Source organism: Eubalaena glacialis, chromosome 11 (assembly GCF_028564815.1).
Source record: "Eubalaena glacialis isolate mEubGla1 chromosome 11, mEubGla1.1.hap2.+ XY, whole genome shotgun sequence".
NCBI lineage: Eukaryota > Metazoa > Chordata > Mammalia > Artiodactyla > Balaenidae > Eubalaena > Eubalaena glacialis.
In genome coordinates this window covers 37,043,951-37,064,034 of record NC_083726.1, presented here as the reverse complement: position 1 = coordinate 37,064,034, position 20,084 = coordinate 37,043,951, and the positions used below count along the sequence as shown (strand labels likewise).

Here is a 20,084-nt window from a genome sequence, read left to right as displayed (position 1 = left end):
ATTTCATTTCTTTTTATGGCTGAGTAATATTCCATTGTATATATGTGCCACATCTTCTTTATCCATTCATCCGATGATGGACACCTAGGTTGCTTCCATGTCCTGGCTATTGTAAACAGAGCTGCAATGAATATTTTGGTACATGACTCTTTCTGAATTATGGTTTTCTCAGGGTATATGCCCAGTAGTGGGATTGCTGGGTCGTATGCTAGTTCTATTTTTAGTTTTTTAAGGAACCTCCATACTGTTCTCCATAGTGGCTGTATCAATTTACATTCCCACCAACAGTGCAAGAGTGTTCCCTTTTCTCCACACCCTCTCCAGCATTTATTGTTTCTAGATTTTTTGATGATGGCCATTCTGACCGGTGTGAGATGATACCTCATTGTAGTTTTGATTTGTATTTCTCTAATGATTAATGATGTTGAGCATTCTTTCATGTGTCTGTTGGCAATCTGTATATCTTCTTTGGAGAAGTAGGGTACTTCTTGAAACCAAATAGTCAGGTTAAGCATCTTTGAGGAGGTGATATATGAAATCTTAGCTTATGCCAACTCTTTGAAGAGCCAGATAAGAGCATTTCAGACAAAAGAAACAGAAAGTTCGAAGGTCGCAGGCAAGAACAAGCTTGTGTTCACAGCAAAGAAAGAGGCTAATGTGACTGGAGCATATTAAACCCGACGGGAAAGTGGGAGGAGATGAGCTTGGAGAGGAGGCAGGGCTAGAGCCCAGGGGCCTTCGCATTTTATTTTAAGAGCAATGGAAGGGACCATGTGGCAAGACAGGATCAGAGAAAGGTCAGAGTAGAGCGAGGGGAACTCTATTGCTGTCTCACAGGCAAGAAATGGTGGTGGCTTAGGCTGGGGAGTGTTGTGGGAATGCAAATATTTAAATTGAAATTTTACACTTACCTTCCTTAGAAAATTCTAAGGTAATTAATAGGGAAGACCTATTTTCCATTTTTGCACCATCAATATCTGGCATATTGCCATGTCACAGTAATGTGCAATAAATGTTGAGCTCAGATATATTCTTAATTTTAGAATTGGATGGAGGTTCCAAAACTGACTAAAAGTTTCTTCTGTTAGAATTTGTTTTGCTCTTTGTCCAAGAAGATGCATACTATGATTTTTATATCAGTTCTTCTCCAACTTACTGGTTATGGATATTCTTAGGGTATTTATGCCCATGGATTGAATGAATAATAATACTTCTTCAGCTTAAAAATAAATGTTTAAATGAAATGTTAATGTTAAATGAATGTTTATGTAATGTAAATGAAATGGTAAATGTTGTTTTGAGTCTTTTTTTTTTTAATGCTTTTGCAAATGCCAATGAAAATGCCCGAGTTGGTGAGTTTTGTTCTATTGGAAATTCACTCTGCTGGGTGATTGTGTGCTTTTCATTTGCTTGTTAATGATACAGGTGACTTGGAATATGCCATTCAGTTGGGAATAGACAGGAAATTACAGGAATTTATACTGGCTGCAATGGCAATTAGAAGGCAGTATTTAAAAGTACTCTTAGTTATTTGTGTTTTGAATCCACTAGTTTTATGTCTTGGGAGAAGGGATTGCATTAGAGATTGCCTTTTTTTCTTCATGTTGGCTTGCAAGAAGGAAAGCGAGGCAGGTTTTTAAAACTGGTTTAATAAGTTGGTTAAATGTAGGCCTCTGTGGTACCTATAGTCTCTGGGATTAAGATTCCCCATGTATAAAGTGAAAGGATTGATGTGGGCTTCCATAATGTTTTCCAACTCATATTTCATGTTGTGTCTAATATATACTTAATTTCTCACTGGTCTTTCATCAAAAATTTTAAGGAATGTATAAAAAATAGGTTTCAAACTATGCTATAATAGTATAATGTTGTATTCATATCTCATCAACCTTACAGTGTACTCCCATGTCCATAAAAAACAAATCATGTCTATTCTTTACAGAATTTAATTTATAAATGTCAAAGGTGAACATTTGGTGCCCTGATGTCTCATGTGGGCCTGTTATTCAAGGGATTCTCCATGAATTTCCTTTTGGCTCCAGTAGAAAGCTTCTGCCAAAAGAATGAAAGTCAAGACAAGTCCCTCCTTGTCTCTTTGTCTTCTTTTGTTTTTTAAAGAATTACTGGAAAAACCATTTTTTCAGAAAGAATATATTATAAATCTTTTCTTTATATGCATAGTAGTAAATTTGATATAGACTGAAACAACTAAAACCAATACATATTTGTTATAAGGTACCTACTATGCATAAATCTGGGGCAGATGGAAAGTCATTAGATATTAAGCACCAAAGCATAAAAAGTTAAAAGGGAGCAGGTTGTGACAAATGATAATGAGAAGAAGTACTCTTTTATGTAGACATTGGACGGTTCTTCTTTTCCCATCTACCTCTTAACCATATGTTTCTAAGAGCAAAGACTTTAGTGTCTTTTTCTTCATTATTGATCCTCTCTCTGGGTGATGTTCATTTCCAACAATAGTGACAAGTTCTGATCTTCTTCCTCCAGTTCAATATTTAGCAAGCACTATACTAGATGTAAGTGTTACCAAACTCAGGTCCAGCCGCTCACTGCTCGAAAGCCAATACTCAAGAGGCAAGTATTGGTAGAAAGGAAAAGTTGCTTTAATCAGAAGGCCGGCAATCTGGGGAGAAGGTGGACTCATGTCCCAAAACTAACTCTGAAGATTCTGCTCAGCCATGCCAGTTTTTAAAGGGAAATATCTCAGTGAATCATCAAGACAGGAGGTCAAGCTCTGCACCGTTTTCCATTGTGCGCAGGCTGGCTGACTCATGCTCTTTCTTCAGATGTTATCTTGCCCATGTGGACTGCCTGCAGGATCGCTAAGGGAGCTGCTGGGGGTGGAAAGCTAGTCATTCTTTAACTACTTAATTGTTCATTCCTACTTCTTTTAATTTAGGGAAAGAATCAACAGGTTAGACAAGGTATTGTGTGCATTCAGTAGAGCATAAGTCAGGAGTTAGGTTAAATGTTACCTAGTGATCTCGTTTCTATAATTACGGTTTAAGGGGAACAGAAATAAACAAACAGGAAAGGGGCAAAAGGGCTCTTACAAATCCCCATTTGTCAGACATCATTCCATTTCTATGGGATTAGGGACGAAGGTCCATCTTCTATAACTTCTTCATGCTGACATAGGGCACCATATTCTCGGAGTAGAAGACATGGCTAGTAGAGGTAGTTGACATGGCTCTGTAGCATCTCTTTGCTGACAATTTTAGCTGCCTGCTTACATATATGGGCACAGCAAGCTACAATTATTTTGATGCCCACAAAGATATAGATTATTATGAGCAACAGTGTTAATCCCATTCTCTTGAGGCCACTTCTTGGAATTGTGCTACCCATAGATTCAGTACTGCTCAAGATGGAGCAGCTTGTGTCATGGCTACAATCTGGTCATCATGCAGTTAGCTTTTTCCCCTCTGGTAGTAATTATAGTATCTGTAAAACAACTCAGGAATGTGCATCAGACACTGAAAGACTCTGTGACGCTATTGTCCTTATCATTAACTACTTGAGCCTGCTCTTTTGTGACTCAGGGAGGCTTGGGAAACTTCAGCTTTTCTACAAACAAGAGGCAGGGGACATGGAGGGACCTTTGTACTTGGGTGGGAATTGGGGTGGGGAGCCACAGGATTCTGCTCAGTTTCATAGGGATACCACAGGGAACAAGACAGGCTCCAATGTAGACTGCAAACTGAAGAGGGAGGCACAAATTATAAAAATAATGATTTAATTGCAATTAGTTTTTAAAAGGAGACACAATATCAACTAAGGGGCCTTGACCCGGGTGGCTGGGGTGCAGGAGAGCCGTGCCTGGTGCACGTAAGCTTCATTTAAATGATGAGTAGGAGTTCTCCAAACAAAAGTGTAGAACTGAGGGGATGCAATAAAGAACATTAAAGCAGAGAAAGTGCTTGAGGCAGAAGGCACGGCATGTGTCTGGGGAATAGTTCAAGGACAGAACTAGGACCATAGTTAGATGCTAAGAGAAGATACATAGAATGTACATCCAAATTGAGGAAATCCAAATTATGAGAGCTGATCATTTTTCATCTTGGGCCCACAGAGAAGTGTGGACTTTTTTAAGCTATAATTATCTTTATTATTTTTTAGAGGTGTTACTATCAACAAGATTAGAATCCTGAAAACTTCTTACTGCATTTATCAGACAATTTATGATCTAACCCAGTGTTTTCAGACCCTGATCTTCTTTGGTCATTATCTAACCCCTGTGAGGTAGGAATGGATCCCAATACATTTGACTAAGATAATAGAAGTTCAGCATTTTCAAGTGACTCTCCAGATCAGAAATTTTCAACATATGTCTGTAGTGGGAGAAGAAATTGAAAATCCAGCTCTTTCAACTTTTTAAGTCCAGAACTTTCTGTTAATGTTGTAGTCTGTTTTTCTCCAGCATGGTTTATATATATTAAATTTCATTTTAAAAAGTAGTTACTGGAGAAAATTGTTAAAATATTGGGTTTGACTTTTCATCAGTGAACACTAAAAGAAGAAGCTTGAAAACTATGTAATGGGTTGAATTGGTGAGAGGCCTATGGTTTTTATTATTTGTAATTAAAATAGAATATGTCAGTGAACTGAGGTTGGTTGTAACATTTCATTTTTAATCACTTCAGAAATTGTAAGAGTAATTTTAAAAATTAAATAATGACCTAAATAGTGGTATTTCCTTGATTAAAAATGAAAATATATTTTTGGCCTTTGCAAAAGTTATATTGAGATTCCAGTTATATTCAATGCTTAGGATGAAAACATTTTGCTAAAATATCAGTGCTTTGTGTGCTTTTACTGCTCCAAGGACAGTACAGGGAGCTTACAGGTGTATAATTAGAATTGGATTTTTCTAAATGTTGTTCCAAACTATTTCACGTCTTGCCTAGGATTTTTTATTTTTAAATTCCCTCTTATAACAATGTGTTTAGTAATTTAATTTATCTTCCTACCTGTGTGTATTTTATATGAGATACTTTCCAGAGACTTTTAGAGTTAAAACTTTCCCATGAGTAAAATGGGAAGAAATAGGGAAGGGATAAGCTTACAAGCCAAAAATGAAGGAAAATTAAATGATTAATTTGTTTCAAAAAAGGGATATAGTTAAAGGACAAACAGTAAAGTGATAGGAAATAATTTCCTTAAAAGCAAAAGATAAAAGATCAGGCTACTTAAGACGAGAAACTCTATAAAACTACGAGGAAAATAGAATACAAAGACCAAAGGTTACGAACAAACAATTCTCAAAAGAAGAAATATAATAGGTTTTAAAAGATAGGTAAACATACAATTTCATTAGAAATCAAAGAAATTCAAATTCAAGTAAAGAACTCAATGAATTCTTTTCAGCTGCTCTAGCACTTATTCTCAGTAATTCTTGGTAATATATCTTAAGAAAATATAATTTTTTTCTGTGTTTATCAACAAAGATAGTAATCAGAGCACAGCATTGCTATTTATTAGAGGCAGAAATTTAAAAAGCATCTAAATGCCCCAAAAAGTAAAATAATTAAATAAATATGGTTATCCCCTTTTGAGGAAATATTATAAACCCTAGGTTAAATTTATAAAGAATAATAATAACAGAGGCAACTATCTATGTTATGGTACATGAAGAATGATTAAATTATACAAAATAGCTATATCATTAAAAAAGCAAAGTAAAACAAGCAAACAGTGTTAAGAATGGATATTTTAGCTTTTTGGACTTTTACAGTCAATTTTTTTTGGAGGGGGGAACAGGCTTAATGTTTTCTATTTTATGTTTTCTTTAATGAGCATATTAGTTTTGGAAGGACTAAATTCTTTAGCAAAATGTGAAAGTACAAGCATCTTAATCCATTGCTCAGATAGTCTGTAGAAAAGATAGGAAAATTATTATAGTAACCAAATAATTATCCAAAAATTATTTAACAGAACTCAACATGTAAAACTTAAGACAAAAATTAAGTGAGAAAGGAATAAAAAGTAGAGCAAGGCATCTTGTCTGAATTCTCTATTAAATACTGTATTTCCATGATGAATTCATCAAATATAATAACAGTACAAACATTTACTAAGTGCTTTTCTGTCCTGAGAAATTTGCATTGAATCCCCACAAAAGCCAGGTGATGAGGTTACCTGTCTCCATTTTACAATGAGGAAGGTGAGGTCATCAAGCTGTAAGGTAGATTACCTAAGATTTCAATGCCACTTAGTACAGAGGCAGCATTTGAACCAGAACACTCCTGACTGCTGTGTTGCACTGTCATCAACTCTATGTCAGTGTAAGAGATGAACACAGATACTTTACATCCATGAATGCTTTATTGGTGGATGATACAATATGTATCAAATACACTGAAAGTTGGGAATCACTCACCTTTTATTATCATTCGGGACATTTAGAGGTAGAAGACTATTTCTATTTATCTTGTCAAACATGGACAACTCATTTAAGGTCCAAGCTTCAGTGAATGATGAGGTGGTCTTTGTTCTTCTGTTGTTTTTTACCTTTTTTATTCTGAAGCCATAAAAGCCTTGAAAATAAGAGGGAGAAGTCTTTATGGAATTCATGCATTTATGATGAATATTCCATTCTTGGCTCTATCTGAATTTTCTTTTGAGGAAGGAGAATAAGTAAGAATTTTGTATACATATAATATTTATTATTTTGAATCTACTACTTATTGGCCTTTTAAATTTCATTTCCAATAACCTTTTATAGAAAGTATAATATAAAATACTACTTAAAATATGAACACTTTGGGGCTTCCCTGGTGGTGCAGTGGTTGAGAATCTGCCTGCCAATGCGGGGGACACGTGTTCGAGCCCTGGTCTGGGAAGATCCCACATGCCGCGGAGCAGCTGGGCCCGTGAGCCACAACTACTGAGCCTGTGCGTCTGGAGCCTGTGCTCCGCAACAAGAGAGGCCGCGATAGTGAGAGTCCCGCGCACCGCGATGAAGAGTGGCCCCCGCTTGCCACAACTAGAGAAAGCCCTGGCACAGAAATGAAGACCCAACACAGCCATAAATAAATAAATTAATTAATTAAAAAAAAAATATGAACACTTTGTATAAAATTTTAGTTTTCACAGTACAACTAAAACTCAATATATTAAGTACATAGTATATCAATCTATAACCCCTATGCAGTGTATACTTGAGCTTTATAAGCATTTTTCATAAAACACATTTAAAATCCAACTCATTGTGGTGATAGCAGTCAGGCATCCCGCAGCCTGGCACCATTGTCATACAAATGGCCCCTTGTTAGTAGTACTGCTGTAAGCAAATGTCTTTACCTCTCAGCGCTCCCATTTCCCCGTATGGAAGATGCTCATAATACCATGCTTCTGAGATTCCAAAATGACAGAGGTCTGACTCACTGTCTTAGTCCATTCAGGCTGCTGTAACAAAATACCACAGACTGAGTGGCTTATAAACAACAGAAATTTATTTCTCACAGTTCTGGAAGCTAGAATTCTGAGATCAGGGTGCCAGCATGGTCCGGTGAGGGCCCTCTTCTGGGTTGCAGATTTCCCCTTGTATACTTGCATGGTGGAAGAAATGAGGGAGCTCTCTGAGGCCTCTTTTATGAGAACACAAATCTCAGAGCCCTCATGACCTAATCACCATCCAAAGGCCCTACCTACTAATACCCTCACCTTGGGAGTTAAGATTTCAACATTTAGACCATAGCACCCACCAAGTTTTATTATATTTATTATATTTCAAAAAAGAAATGCATACTATTGTTATAAAATATACAAGGATTATAAGATGCTTCACAGTACTAGAATGATTAAATCAATTCAAGTAATATGGCGTGGCCTGACTCCAGAGTTTTCAGAATTTACATAAAGGAAAGTGCTTGGTGTCATGCCAGGCACATATGTATCCATTAATGCTAGTACTCTTATTATGGAATCTCAGCATCAAACAGTTACATTTCTGACCCAGTGCTGGGTGCTTTTATGCACGGTTTGTCACTCCAGTAATCTAACCCTGTTAGATTAAAATAACATTATCCCTGTTTTACAGATGCAAGATTTAAGGTATCAAGAGTGTAAGTGACATATCGAAGGCCCTTACGCAGAGTAACTTGGAAGAGCAAGGATTTGAACCTTGTCTGATCTCCAGCCCATGATATTTTTATGGTTTGCCTGGTGCTTTCAAAGATTCACTCTTAGGAAATATGAGCCTGGTGGGTCTTCAAAGGTGACACAGATCCAGAATGCTGAGATTTTGGAGGACTGCTGGTGGAGAAACCCACGGAGCTCTCATAATCATGTACTTGAAAGCCTCAGGAAGGAAGGGCAGCTTGAGGTCATCAAGGCAGGGAAAGAGCCTGAAAGGGGCAGATGGAGGGAAGGAGCTTAAGTAGAGGGGAGTGAAAAGAAAAGACAGGAGGCAAGGCACCAACCCACACCCTGGGCAGTTTTATTCATGCTGCCTTGTTTATTCCTTCTGATAACACAGTGAGGTTATCCTTGTTTAAAAAGTGAGGAACCTGAGGCTCAAAACCAGAGAATCTTGAAAATTACCAGGTGGCCTTTCTCCAGCACTGAACACAATACCTCACACAAAGAAGGTGGTCAGTCAATATTTTGTTCAATAAAAGAATGACTAAGGGAGGATAGACTGGCTTTCAGTTGGTCTTACTCTTTCCTTTTCTTATCTCTGCTTCCATTTTTTGCATGAGAATAGAATCTACCTTGTTTAAATCATTTGTGACTAAATCTTGTTTTGCTAAGAAAAAGGTACAGTTAAGTTCTTGTCTTTTTTTTTTTTAATATAAATTTATTTATTTATTTATTTATTTATGGCTGTGTTGGGTCTTCGTTTCTGTCCGAGGGCTTTCTCCAGTTGCGGCGAGCGGGGGCCACTCTTCATCGCGGTGCACGGGCCTCTCACTATCGCCGCCTCTCTTGTTGCGGAGCACAGGCTCCAGACGTGCAGGCTCAGTAGTTGTGGCTCACGGGCCTAGTTGCTCTGCGGCATGTGGGATCTTCCCAGACCAGGGCTCGAACCCGTGTCCCCTGCATTGGCAGGCAGATTCTCAACCACTGCGCCACCAGGGAAGCCCCTAAGTTCTTGTCTTAGTCCACTAGGGCTGCTATAACAAAATACCATAAACTACATGGCTTATGAACAACAGAAATTTATTCCTCACAGTTCTAGAGGCTGAAAGGCCCAAGATCATGCTCAGGTCGATTTGGTGCTGGTGAGGCCCCCTTCCTCATTTACAGCCATCTTCTCTCTGTGTTCTCCTGTGGTGGAAGGGAAAAGGGAGCTCTCCGAGGTCTCTTTTATGTGGGCACTGATCCCATTCATGAGGGTCCCACCCTCACGAGCTAAGCACCTCTCAGAGGCCCCACTTCCACATACCATCACTTTGGTGGTTAGGATTTCAGCATATGAATGGGAGGAAGGCAGAGACATTCAGACCATAGCAACAATTTACATATATTCTTTTGAAGATTTTGTATAGGACTCAAAAAGCTATAAAAGCAAGATGACGAGAACTGAATTAAGTTTTGGATTAGGGCACAGAAAATGCACTGGATTTTGGACGGCAGATCATGGATTTTGGAATGAGGCACACCCAGCCCTACTGCTGAGTATCTCCTTGAGCATGTTCCACGTTCCGCTAGCCTCTCTGCTGCTCAGTTTCTCAATCTGGAGATGATTGCTACTGCCTCAAGTTGTGAGGATTCACTTACAATTTCATAAAATAACTGGCATATAATAAATGCTCAGTAAATTGTAATAATGGCCATTTATTCTTTTTTTTTTTTTTCAATTTATCTTTTGGCTGTGCTGCGTGGCATGTGGGATCTTAGTTCCCCGACCAGGGATCGAACCCATGCCCCCTGCATTGGAAGCGCAGAGTCTTAACCACTGGACCACCAGGGAAGTCCCTATTCTTTTAAAATTATAGTGGAAACCATACTAATGTCCTGGAATGAATGAATTGTATAGAAAATTTTTTGAATAAGATATATAAACAAGGGACAGAAATTAGGGGAAGAGGAGACAGAATAAAAACCTAGGAATTAAGAAAAAGAATAAATCCTTACCTGTCAATGTGCAGACAGGACCAGAGAGAAAGGGAATAATTGCTTATAAGAAGAAAGAAGATTATAAGTTACAAGTAATTGGGAACAGGGAAAGAAAGGGTGGGGAGGAAAGAGACAGAGACAGAGACTGTTTTTCCAGTCTTAGCTATTTGATTTAGTGACCGAATGCACTTGGGAGATTCTTGTTTGCATTCTGCCTCTGCTTAATTAAAACAATTGTTCCCAAAGGTACGTTCGTGTACCCTGCCATTGACTCCTCCGTGCCTTCGTGGATGCATCTGTAAGTGAATACCTCCACAAAGCCCTTAGAGATGGTGTGGAGCACAGTGAGAAGACTCTGAGCTCTTCTTAGGAAGAGGATGTAAGCTCTTTGACCACCTCTCTCCATTCTCATTACCGCCTGCCTTAACTTAGTCTCAGAGGCATGTTCCTTTCTGTAGTGACTTCGGTGTCTGCGTTTGAGTCCTCAGTCTGCCTCATCTCTTTCCTTACAGCTGCTTTGTCTCAGGTTACACAATATCCCAGAACAAAGTGAAGCTGCTTACCTCTGTCTTTGATTAGGTTGTACCCCTCATTTAGTTATGTCTTTCTCTTCATCTTTAGGTGATGAAACTCAGATTGTTTCAAGTCTTAGCATGAACGTCTCATTCTTGATGAAGCACACTTGATCTCTATTGAATCTATGTATTACTTAAACTTATAATGGGATTGGGTTGCTTCCCCCTCCGTGCCCCTTCCCCCGATCCTCCGCTCTCTCTGAGCTCTTCAACTCCTCCCCAGTCTCCTCTCTTCTCCTCCTTGCTCCCCGCTAATTCCCATTCCCCATCTGACAGTCTTCATAACTCCATCAGTTTCATAACCCTTCTGGAAAGAGTCGGGGGGGAAATAAATGCAATAAAGCAATGCTAACCTTCCTGACCTCCTTTTCAGGTGAGCACAGAGCCCTGGCCTGCTGTTCTTCTACTCTCCTTTGCACTGGACACCTTTCATGCCACCTGTCCAATTCAGGGCAAATTCTTGGCCTCATCCATGTCCCTGGATCTTAGGGACAGATCCAGGGCCTTCCAGCCTCAAAGTGAGCAGTCCAGATTGAGCTACTGGGCGTCCTTTTCCTTGTTTCCCCGGCCCACCTGTTTTCTTAGCCAGTAACTGTGGCACATTTATCACACTGAGTCTGTCTCAGTAAACCAGAGCTTTTATTAACTCAGGCGGCCAACGCACAAAAACATAAAGCAACAAAACTCATAGGAGGGCAGGGGAGAGAGATTGGTTTGAAGAGTGAGAGCGTGCCTCACTCAGACATTCAGCAAGCTTCCCTTCCGAGAAGCAAGAGAGAAGATTCTCCTCCATAATTTTACTTCTCCCAGGCATAATGAGCACACATTAACAAGTAGCCTGTCTTCAGCAGACTCTCTTTTCAACAGCTCGTCTAAATCCTGACCATTGGGTTATCACCCACGCTGTCTTACCAGGAATGCATTACTCACCTCCCCTAATAGAAACAGCCCATGAAGGGCTCACCTCAACTCCACTTTACCCACTCTTCTTGTTATCGTTAGATGTCACCAAAAGCAGTCTGCCCAAATCCTTCCACTGTGGCTTTTTCCTTGTTCCAGTCATCTGAATCTTTGGAAAAAGCCCTCAGGTATAGATAATTGTTTCTGGATACTAGTAATGTTCTTTTTCCTGATCTGGCTTCTGAATACATGACCATAGTCACTTTGTAAAAATTCACTTACTTGTGCCCTTTATGTATATTTAAATTTGATTATAAGTTGAACAAAGCCAAACAATCCACCTCCATCCAGAAATGATGCACTTAGCTTGATACCTTGCACACCTCCCTTTTCAAATTTATATCCATTTTATAGTTAAACTATCTCCATAATCTCCTCTTTCCTCTGCTAGATGGGAACTATTCCAAGGATAAATGTTGCATTTATCTTCATATCCCCCATATCTTGTTTATACAAGGCACAATGTACATATCTTGGGTTGGATACTTTAACCTACAGTTTCTTCTTTTCCCAAACCTTTCAAGTGATTCCATAGTACAATAGAATATAATAAATTTTAGCCACCTTAGGTAGTTTGAACTGTTCTGGAATTAAGATATCTCTGAAGGTATAATTGATGTCTGGATCATTTGTTGTATTCCGAGGGAAATTCAAAGCTCTAAAACCATGGCCACGGCCACCATGTTGCTCAAGTCCAAGAGACACATTCATAGAGACATCATTGTGAATGGCACCCTTGAGAATTGTGCAGTGCCCAACATGTGTGGCCATTCACTGCAGCCCTGCCTAAAAATCACTGTGAGATGAGAAGCTATGAATAGGCAAGTGCCTGGTGACCTGGGCTAACTAGGTTCTAGCTTGCTCTGGAAGATGAAGCAATATGATTAGTTAATTCAGTCCTGCCATTGAATATGTATTTATTAAATCCCCACCATGTGCCAGGAAGTAAGAGAGTGAGCCACTGTGATATCTGGGGGAAGAGCATTCCAGGTAGAGGGAATGGCAAGACTGTGGAGCATGGGTCTTTGTTACTCTGGTGTGTTAGATGAACAGCAAGGGGCTAATATAATTAAGTAACCAAGGGGGAGAGTAGTAGAAGACAAAGGAGATGAGGTCAGAGAACCGATGTAGAGGTTGGGAGGAGAGCCCCGTGCTGGTCATATCAGGCAGTGTAGTCCAGTGTAATGACTTCCACTTTCCCTGAGTCAACTGTAGAATGACGGGATCTGACAGGATCTCTTTGACTGCTGTGCTGAGAATACCCTGTAGAACCAAGGGCAGAAGTGTGGAGACCCATTAGGAAGTTATTGCTGTAATCCCGGGGGAGAAACGGTTTGAGACAGGGTGGTATCAGTAGAAGTAAGACAATTCTGGATACATTTTGCTAATCTGATGTCCTCTCTAAGGGAAACTATTTTAACACAAATGCTATGTTCTAGCTGTTATTTTATAAATAAGATTTTCATTTGCCTTTGACCATTTTTAAAGCTATATATGAATGATTTTTTACTAAAGAGAATTGGATCATTATGACACTTATTACAGATCATTTTATCTCCTTAATTTAGTAGCATTGATCATAAGAGTGAATTTTTCATAGTATTTTAGTAAGAAATGACAGTTCCACTAAGCTAGGGAGTTTTTATGCAGAACTTTTAAGCAGTATTTGAGCCTACAGCTTAAGGCCAGCTTACAATTTTATGGATTTCTACCTTTCAGACAGCTTTTTAAATCCAGGAATTAATGAAAGATTGATCTTCACAGGCTTGTCATATTGATATGTTGGTAAAAATCTACCAAGTAATTTAAATTGTTCAGTTAGAGAATTGTCCAGAGAAGAAATGGTATCCCTTTAATGCTGAAACAGTTGAATCCAAAACTGTTGACTGCTTTTCCCCTTTTCCCATGTTAGCCTGTGAGGAGACTTACACTCTTTGTATCTGGACCTCTAGAGAATGCTTTCTCTTTTTATATCCTCTTCTGTTTTTTCCTATTCAAACGTCTTTTTTCTTTCTTTCTTTCTTTCTTTCTTTACAGTTTCTCATCTTGTTTTTTTCTCCCTTTGATTGGAGAAATGAAATAAGATGATAATAATTAACTTGGGTAAGACAAATTACAAACCAAAGAAATAATGATAAAGTGTGGTAGCACAATACACCCCGGAGAATAAAATGTATTTTACTTAAATTTTTGTGGTTTCTTTATTTGAAAGTCTACTCAAGTATCAAACACAAAGAATGTGTTTGTCTACTATATCTGAAAGAAAAGTGATGTCTCAGAGATCTAGTCTGCAAATGAGGGATAAAACTCTTAAATCTCCTTATTTCGAGTTTGAGAGAGTAAACTTATATGTAATGAGTATATCTTATTCATACACATATGTATTTCTAGCTACACATGTATGTGTAACCTGGTCATTATGCCTGTAATATGAGGAAGGGCATGCCACATGCAGTTGATTTCCAGAAAAGTTCAGTCTAACTGGTAGCCAATCCCAGACATGGAGTCCCGAGTATGGTGCAAAACATTTATTTTCTTGTTCCGTAAGACAACTGGTTCTCAAACTGTGGGCACTGGCAGCATCAGCTTTAGTTGGAAACTTCTTAAAATTGCAAATCACGGGCTCTGCCCCAGACCCGCCGCATCTGAAATTCTAGGGATGGGACCTAGCTCTCTGTTTTATCAAGTCCTCCAGGTGATTGTGATGTGCCCTAAAGCTGGGGAACCACTGGCAAAGGCAACCTTTCAGGTCTTACAGAATCCACCAATGTGGATGGACTCTCCAAAGTGCCTGCCCTTCTCAAGTTTTCTTGCTTTCCTTTTCTGACACCTTTCACGCCTCACAGTGTCCTAGCTCCATTGTGTCTCAGACTGACTGAGGTACCCTCAATCTCAGAGCCCCAGTAGCAGCTCCTACCCACAGAACTTCAGGATCTGGCTCTGTCTTGGTGGGCGCAACTGTCGGGCTTTATATTCTTCAGTGAAGAGCGCCTCTGGCTCACTTGCTGGTATTGATCACTTCTCCTAAAACTGATTCAGTGCCTTATTGTGTAAAACAGTTCACTTCCCAATAGTGATCAAGACAAGAGGATTGAGATCAACAGCCTGTCACATATGCTGTATGTGGGGCAGCGGTACTGGGACAATTCTGGTTTATTCCCCCTTGTTCCAGCACAGTTGACAATACCATTCTCTTTCACTCTTTTAAGTACTCTAGTTTAGATGGTAAATCATAGTACAGTGAACTTAAATCATAAGCAGTTCTACCACTATTGGAAAGTGGTCAAAGAAGGATTCACCAAGAAGGAACTGTTTTAGGGCATAAAAATGAAAGATGTCCAAGAGGTAGGCAAGACAGGCCTGGAGCTTGGGGTGGGACAAGGCAGAGAAACCTTAGAGGCTGAGGGTTCAGGACAAATAAGGATGTGAAGCAGCAGCTTACACTAAGGGAAGCGGAAGTAGTTCAGAGTCTGGAGCCAGGGTCTGGTGGGAGCAATAATAGAAGAAGCTGGTGGAAGAGGAGCAATTAAGGTCATCTTCTTGTTTGTTTGTTTGTTTCTTATTCCCCCAACAACGTATCGATTTAGGCTCTTTGGATAATTATTTAGAAGAAACCTAGTATGTCTTCGTTTCCTTATTTATGTTGGTTCTATGTATTTGAAATGCTTATTGCCCTATTTTCCATCAATTTTGGGCCCTCTTTCAAACAAACGATTACTACATAAATAGCATAATAATAACGTACTTTCAACTTTGGTTCAGATTTTCAAATTCACTTTAAAAAGAGATACCAAATGATTCGCATTCCATAATGTTTTAGGCTTTATCATAGCAAAACAGTAACCCTGGACTATGGAGATCTATGGCCTGTCGAGAACAGAGTGCAGGGAATTATGCAAATACCTTACTAATATGCTGTGTTATTGTTTTTCTGAATGTTAATATGATGATTGAATCCTCCTGTTAGAAAATGATCGTTTAGGAATTCTTTCCGTCACCGTTTGCAATACTAGAAATTATGTGTTGCATGTAGTTTTGTGATCTTGGAAGCTGCTTACAAAGTCTGTGTTCTGTGGCAAAGCTTACCTAAACCATAAGGAAATGTTTTTAAATATTTGAAAAATTGTATATTTGATTTTACACAATTAGTTAATGTTACTCTTTTTTTGTTGTTGATGAACACAGAGATGTGTTCGGCATTAATAGACCTTGGAAGGCTTTGCCCTGGACATTGCATATCAACTGTCCTCTTAGGCCATTGAGTATCATTGTCTTCATCACATAGACTTCTTGGCAGTGTCCGTCTGTGTTTCTGTATGGACAGCATAGATTTCATTCCCTTCCTTCTTTCTTTTTTACCAGAGCTAATATTATCTCCTTTTCCCTCTACCATCTGGAGTAATAAATTTTAAGAAAATAACCTTCATTATTCCATTAATTGTTGCATTTTCCTACTATTAATATAGAATACATTTCAGGATTAATAGCTGTCTAGAAAAGGAAAAAGAACAATTAATAAATTCCTACATTATCCTTTGTTTAAATATCACATAAGTAGTATATTTATTAATACATTTAGTTAGGTAAATAGGCCTTGAGGACAGGTAGCAATTAATATTACGGTTTTTTAAAATCAATTTATTTATTTTTGGCTACGTTGGGTCTTTGTTGCTGCGCACAGGCTTTTCTCTAGTTGTGGCGAGCGGGGGCTACTCTTTGTTGCAGCGCACGGGCTTCTCATTGCGGTGTCTTGTTGCAGAGCACGGGCTCTAGGCACGTGGCTGCAGTAGTTGTGGCACTCAGGCTCAGTAGTTGTGGCGCACGGGCTTAGTTGCTCCGTGGCATGTGGGATCTTCCCGGTCCGGGGATGGAACCCATGTCCCCTGCATTGGCAGGCAGATTCTTAACCACCGTGCCACCAGGAAAGTCCTAATATTATGTTTTAATTTTTTTTTTTTAATCTGTAGTAAGTATAGCTAACTGAAATATGGGTTTAGCCTGGTATCCTGTACTAAGATATATGTGAGGAGATATTAATTATTCAGTACGCCACAGATTGTCTAATTTTTGTTTTACTTTTTTAAAACCTCGTATACTTTAAATTGTATCTCATATCAACATGTCTGTAGGGTTAGGGTCTACATGAATTTCATAAGTAATGTGTTTTTCTGTTTATCAACATAACCATTTACAACTCTGTTTTCTTAATTTTCTGACCCAAAAATTATATTTGTTTTGGGAGATGAGAAAGGCACCAAATGTTAGGTGACAAACTAAGAAAGTGATGTAAAACTTTTTGTAGAAAGAACTGAAGGATCTCCAACTCACGGTCTGAAAGTAGGATTAAAATCCTAGGCCTATCTTTACGCACCACTCTTTACCGATTGAAGTTTAGAAGCGGTTAAGTACAAGCAGTGGCTGTGGTTTATTATAAATCCTTAAAGCAGAAAACTTCCCCTGTATTTTAAGAACTGGTCCTTTTAGGTCAGAAGACAATTTGTAATATTTAGTAGATAAACGGTAAGCGAGGGACCCACCATTTTTAAAGTTTTTCAGTTTCCATGTATGCCTTAGGACTTGTAATCATTTTTGTAACTATTTTTCATGTTGTTAAAGTCTTGAACTTTAAGCAAACAGGAATCTGAAAGCAAAGAGAAATAATAAATAGAAAACAATTCTATAAGCCTATCAACTGCATGGGTGGTTTCTGCATATCTCTGTCCTCCCTTGATTTGGTTTTCATTTGATTATCTGTATCAGACAAGGCTTAACATCATTACTTTTGCTGCTAATAAATCCTTAGCTATGAAAAAGCAGCCTGCTCTCTCTGGTTGCATGTTTACAGCCTTAAAATTGGGCCCCACTTTTATGTTGCTTCCTTTGCCTTTACAATGTGATTCTGGGATAGCATCATATAACAATTCTCGAGATACAGTTTTGAAGAATTGTGTGGCTCTATCTGCAATAATTCTAACCTTGCAAAGCTGACCTGAAAGTAATCTCAGAAATCTGTATTTGTTAATATTCTTCCGTGTTTATTAGTCAATCTATAAGTTAATGCTAAACCAACCTTTCTATGTTCTTCCAATAATTTTAGTGTTACTTAAATATAAGAAATAAATATATCTTAATATGGGTAGCCCTGTTTGTGAATGTGCATCAGAGACAAAAACTGTTTTAAAGGACCAATAATTAAAATCAATTCAAGTTATATTTGTCATATATCTTTTTTTCCTACAAAGCAACTCTCATCTTAGGATCTCAGAGGTTTATAGCTAATAATTAAATTTTATACTAGTGATGCAACATAATGATTATAGTGACTTATATAGTTGAAACAACTAATGTTTAAACCAGTTGATGGGTGACTTACTGAAATATATTGCACCCGAGCTGTAGATTCAACAGAACTAATATAGGGCCTTAATCCCCAAACTCTTTGACCATCAGAAAGCTAAAATCTCCCCAGTAGTCTTTTTTATATTGCTTTACTTTTTAAAAACATTTTTACATATCTGTAGTATGTCTTTAAATTTGTTCATTTTATTTCTTGCTTCAATAGTCTTTGGAGGATTTTTAAGAAAAAAAATTTGTTAATGTACCAGATTAGGTACATTGCGATGCCCTGCAATTAAGGGAAAGGTATATAAAATATGACTAAATAATGAGCACGTAGATGCACGGTACACATAAATCTTAGCTTCGTATCACCCTTACCACTGTTCTTACGTTTTTCTCTATAGCAGCTTTAGTTGTTTCACAGGATTATTATTTTCCAATTTTCAGCTCACTTGACTTCATGCTTTGCAGGTCAATTTCTTCTGGAAGAAGCTCGCCTCATAGAAGCAGCTGAGATGGCAAAAAAAGCGGCTGAACTGGATAGCACGGAGTTTGATGTGGTCTTCAATGCTGCCCACATGCTCAGGTTAGTTTTTGCTACTGTGCCTGAGAAGACCAACACTGTAGCTTTATTCTTTTTTTTTTTTTTTTTTTAATTTATTTATTTATTTTTGGCTGCGTTGGGTCTTCACTGCTGCACGCGGGCTTTCTCTAGTTGCGGCGCGTGGGGGCTGCTCTTTGTTGCGGTGTGCAGGCTTCTCATTGAGGTGGCTTCTCTTGTTGCGGAGCATGGGGCTCTAGGCGCGCGGGCTTCAGTAGTTGTAGCTCGCAGGCTCAGTAGTTGTGGCTCGCAGGCTCTAGAGTGCAGGCTCAGTAGTGTGGCACGCGGGCTTAGTTGCTCCGCGGCATGTGGGATCTTCCCGGACCAGGGCTCGAACCCGTGTCCCCTGCATTGGCAGGCAGATTCTTAACCACTGTGCCACCAGGGAAGCCTGTAGCTTTATTCTTATTAAATTAATATAATATAATTAAATCAATTATACTAATTCCCCTTATATGTCACCTTATTCCATATTCTAAAAGTGAATTATGCTGCTTAACCATGTTAAAATCAGTCAGGACTATTTAATTCATTATAGTTTATGTGCATAGTATATAGGGTATATGAAGTTTTAGGACTCTGAAAATTATTCAGGCCCCTTTTCTCTTTCCTTCAAAAATTATTGGCCATAAAATACAAAAGGAAAATTGCAAAATTGAAATTAGTAACTGTCTAATTAAATGTTTCCAAGACAAAACATTATGTCAGTTAGTCAACTGCATCTCAACATTTGTGTTTTTGTATTAATTATATTGAATGGGTCATGTGGATACATTTTATTATGCTTGGTAGTAGAGAGGATTATCAAATACAAATATAATTAAGGCCTATCAAATTCTCAAAATGGCCCTATAATTAGCACTGTTGCTATGTGTTAAAACAATATATGTTTTTAGACCATTAGTGCGTCTGTTTTCAGAAAGACTATTTTGAAGGCTAATTACAATAATAGCAAAACAAAAGGCAGATGAACAGTTTTTTGTGTGAATATAAAATGAAAGTCAATGCATTAAAGGAGGACGTTTTTAAGAAACTCGAATGGTTTATACAGTTGTTTAAAAAGCATTGTTTGTTCTGTTAGCCATATGTATACCCCTTCACACATGCTGTTACCTGAATTTCACTCTGTTAAATCTCCACGTAAATGCTTCCTTGGGTGACATTCACACTATGGGCTCTGAACTTGGCTTCTAGGGGCAAGTTTCTAATTATGTAGATTACTCTTACATGGGAAGAAAAATAGCAGAGAATTGGTCCACATTTGGATGGTTTTAAAACATGGACTTTTTGAGAAAAGTAGAGGAAAATTTTTTTTAAAAATTTTGGGGATCATTGTAGATTTGCATGCAGTTAAGAAATAATACAGAGAGATCCCTGTACCATTTATCCAGTTTCCCAAGTGGTGATATCTTGTAGAACTACCATACAGTATCAAAACCAGTATTTTGACATTGATGCAGTCCACTGGTTTTATTGGGTTTCCCCAGTTTTAGTTGTACCCCTGTGTGTGTCTGTGTGTTTTTAGT

At 38.4% G+C, this 20,084-nt stretch overlaps 1 protein-coding gene across 2 annotated transcripts in view; it reads left to right on the top strand.

Annotated features, from left to right (window-relative positions):
- Positions 1–20,084, top strand: part of TMTC2 (transmembrane O-mannosyltransferase targeting cadherins 2) — a 409,124-nt gene that overhangs the window by 328,945 nt on the left and 60,095 nt on the right. For both annotated transcript variants that reach the window (XM_061205503.1, XM_061205504.1), the window contains exon 10: positions 18,429–18,543. In XM_061205503.1, the coding sequence (XP_061061486.1) occupies positions 18,429–18,543 (115 nt within the window). The remainder of the gene's footprint in view (positions 1–18,428; positions 18,544–20,084) is intronic.